At 37.9% G+C, this 3,540-nt stretch overlaps 1 protein-coding gene across 1 annotated transcript; it reads left to right on the top strand.

The window, feature by feature from the left end:
* Positions 1-257: 257 nt before the first annotated feature.
* On the top strand, positions 258-1,085 carry LOC122090574 (RING-H2 finger protein ATL78-like). The gene has a single exon (XM_042660214.1). It carries the CDS (start codon positions 258-260, stop codon positions 963-965), a length of 708 nt encoding a protein of 235 aa, XP_042516148.1. The 3' UTR covers positions 966-1,085.
* Positions 1,086-3,540: the final 2,455 nt, after the last annotated feature.

The raw sequence follows: 3,540 nt of genomic DNA, 5'->3' as shown, positions 1-3,540 counted from the left end.
AATCTCCACAAATTTACTAGAATAGAAAACTAATCTTAAGACTTAAGATTGGCTTAAGTTATTATTCCCTTTAAAGTAGCTTATAATGCTTTGAATATTCTCAAATTTATTATACAGAAACGTTAGTAGTCTTTGTTACTGTACTAATCTCAAAAAGCTAAATCAACCCTTTTTCCTTTGAATCCTTTCTCACAATTCCACCTCTATATATTCTTCCCACCAGTGGATTTAACACCCATCTCCCAAGACTCAAAAAGATGTCTCCCTCTACTACTTCTTTCTCAACCTCTCCATTGATGTTTCAAGATTTTCTAAGAAATTTCCATTCGAGGAAGCTATTACTACACACTCCTCTATATCATTCATCTCCAGACACTGCGGATCCACCTGGCCATGAGCTTCATGGGTTATCGAAACCCTATCCCACCGAAAATAGCTTTGACGCGAATGTGGTGATGATTCTTTCAGTCCTCTTATGTGCTTTAATTTGTGCATTAGGGCTTAATTCGATCGTTAGGTGTGCATTAAGGTGCTCGAGCCGAGTCAACGCCGAGTCAAGTAACAACATATCGAATCGGCCAGCCAATACAACCGGAGTCAAGAAGAAAGCCCTTAAGATGTTCCCTGTGGTTACTTACTCTACTGGGCTAAACCTACCTGGATTGGACACTGAGTGTGTCATATGCCTCTCGGAGTTTTTGCCGGGGGAGCGTGTCAGGGTCTTGCCTAACTGTAATCATGGATTCCATATTCGGTGTATCGACAAATGGCTCTCGGCACACTCGTCTTGTCCAACTTGTAGGCACTGCCTAATTGACACTTGTCAGAAGATCGTTGGTCAGACTAGCTCCTTGGCACCACCACCACCGCCGCCACCCCCACCTCCACCACCACCAACGTTGCAAGTGGCCATTGTAGCTTTAGAACCAGAAGGTATGATACGCAACGACCAGAGTATTAGCTAATAGGTTACTTTTCAATTGTAATGAAGGGGTTGGACCCCCAGCTTCCCCACAAGGGGAAAAAAGTGTTCCAGTAAACTGTACAAATTTCAAATGTGGGACTTCCTTGAATTTATTTTTCTTTCTTTTGGAGCCAATAATTTTGTGGTTCCCTATGCAAAGTAAAGTAGAGAGAGAGAGAGAGAGAGAGAGAGAGATTCTTAATTCTTATCCAATGAATCTCAAGAGTGGTTTACCAAAGAATAAAATAAGAAAAGGGAGGAGCTCAAGGGTGGATGGAAGGTGAGAGTGAAAGCACTCTGGAGCTTCAAATCAGAAAAGCACAAGGGAAAGAGCAATAATAGCCTCCAAGTATAGAGTGAAAGGGGACATTTAGGTGGGCTCAGGCCTCTAGTGTGAGAATCTAAGATTCTAAGCACACCTTGTCACCACATTACATTTCAAACATGTTTAACTGTAAAAGTGGCCCTAAGGTCTGTTTTCCATGAGCAAATCAAAAAAAAAGTTTGAGATGAAACCTACACCAATAAGAAGCTGAAAATTGGAAATAGATCTAGATGGCAAGGAACCGGTTAAACCTCCAGTTCAACCCATGAAAGGGGACCAGCTTTGTTGACCCATAGGTCTCTATTCTCCACTACCGGATTGGTTGACCCACCGGTTCAACACCTGTAATGTCATTATCAATCCCGTTTCCATACTCCACTTGGTGAACTGTATCACAGCAACGGTTTTGATTTCTGTTGAGTGTTGACACTCTTCAGTGTGGATTGAGTGGGGAAAAATGATTTTACTTTCTGTTCATAAATGGGGAAGAGAGGATGTCCTCATTATGGAGATTTGATCTTTTGATTAACATGAGAAAGAGTATCTTTGACCTCCTACACTAAAGAGTGAGCAGTCCAATCATAGGTCACATCACCAATGGTGAAGTGATTTTTCCTTCTCCACGGTTGCCCCAAAAAAATCAAATACCGTTGTACCAACAACCAACCTTTGCTGGAAAAAAATAGGGCTCAAGAGAAAAGCAGAGTCAAAAGTAAGAGAGAGAAAGAGTATGTGCATGATAAGTACATTTTAGTGAACATTAATGAATTTAGTAAAGGGCTCATTTTCATAATGGTTCTTTAGCAAACATTATCAATATTTAAATCCTCATATAGGTACATGAGAATCAAAAATATTTTTATTTCAATGGCGGAGATATTAACCATGTTTTGTATATAAAACTTTCCACCATTAATATCTTATAACTTTCAGGTTCTCACCCTAATGTGTTGGCATGTTTCATACCTGGATACAGTGCGATCAAGGGGCTAGGAACATTGTAACAGTCCTAAATTGTATTTGAATCACAACTATCATATGAAATTTCTATAAGATATATAATGCTGGGAGGAAAAGAAAAAAACCAGCATAGATATAGGCAAAGTAGGTTTTGGATCGACCATACTGACTGATTTGTATCAACACAGATCGACTGATATGGTATGGACATCCTTCTTTTGTTTAGAAGAATATTTTGATCATGTATCGATTAAATACACGGTCAATACATAGTGGTATCAAAATCAATATCATCAAAGACCAATACCACCATGAACTAAATCAAAGGTTTTGGCATCACTATTTTCATCGTGTGGCTGACATCTAAAGTTAGGCAATCCAATAATCTACAGCTTTGGATGGAAAGAGGAAACAATTTACTGGTCATATGTCAAATTTACAGTCCCTACTTCCATCTATAGATCATTTTTTGCAAGTCTATTCCCAAAATGATTTCATCTCAAAATTACAAAGCTTTGAAAATAATTGAAGAACCTACTTTAGATAATTTTTTTTTATTAATAAATTCAATGAACTTTTAATACATAGTTGATCATATAAATGATGAGAGACCTAACATTTCGTTTCTGTCAAAAAAAAAAAAAAAAAGCAGAAAAAAACATTTGTCACATGGATGCTCTAGAGGATGAATCATATACGTAGTCAATTAGAGAGGTGGATCATGAAAAGTAATCTTACCTTCATGGGAGTGAACAAATAATATTTTTGCTCATGACGCGTACGTGCACGCGCGCACGCGCACACACACACACACACACATATATATATATATATATATATATAGAGAGAGAGAGAGAGAGAGAGAGAGAGAGAGAGAGAGAGAGAGAGAGAGAGAGATGATGTAACTTACATCGTCGTTGGTTAACTTAGAAGGGGTTGAAAAGGATTTCACTAATTACATTTTCTATTTTTAATGATTTTCTTGAATCTCTCTTTCTTCAAGATTCGTAGCTTCATACTCTTGCTCTTTCTTGAACTTTGTCCTCATACTCTTATCATTTTAATTCTTCATTACTCCTCCACTCTTCAACTATGTCCTCATATTTCATCACTTCTATTCTTCGTTACTTCTTCATTTCTTAGGCAAGACCCACCCACAATCATTACTAGGCAGTAGACATCTTTGATTTTATTTAACAATAAACTCGTTTGGAGTTTTATGAACTATGTTATAACAGCAATTCACAAGAGGAGACATTCGGAGATGGCTTGGTTCTCCTCAACCTCTATG

Source organism: Macadamia integrifolia, chromosome 10 (assembly GCF_013358625.1).
Source record: "Macadamia integrifolia cultivar HAES 741 chromosome 10, SCU_Mint_v3, whole genome shotgun sequence".
NCBI classification, from domain to species: domain Eukaryota; kingdom Viridiplantae; phylum Streptophyta; class Magnoliopsida; order Proteales; family Proteaceae; genus Macadamia; species Macadamia integrifolia.
This window is presented reverse-complemented; position numbering and strand designations above follow the sequence as displayed.

What these genes read in the sequence shown, in the direction of transcription:
- LOC122090574 (XM_042660214.1), top strand. Translation starts at nt 258, where the DNA reads ATGTCTCCCTCTACTACTTCTTTCTCAACCTCTCCATTGATGTTTCAA.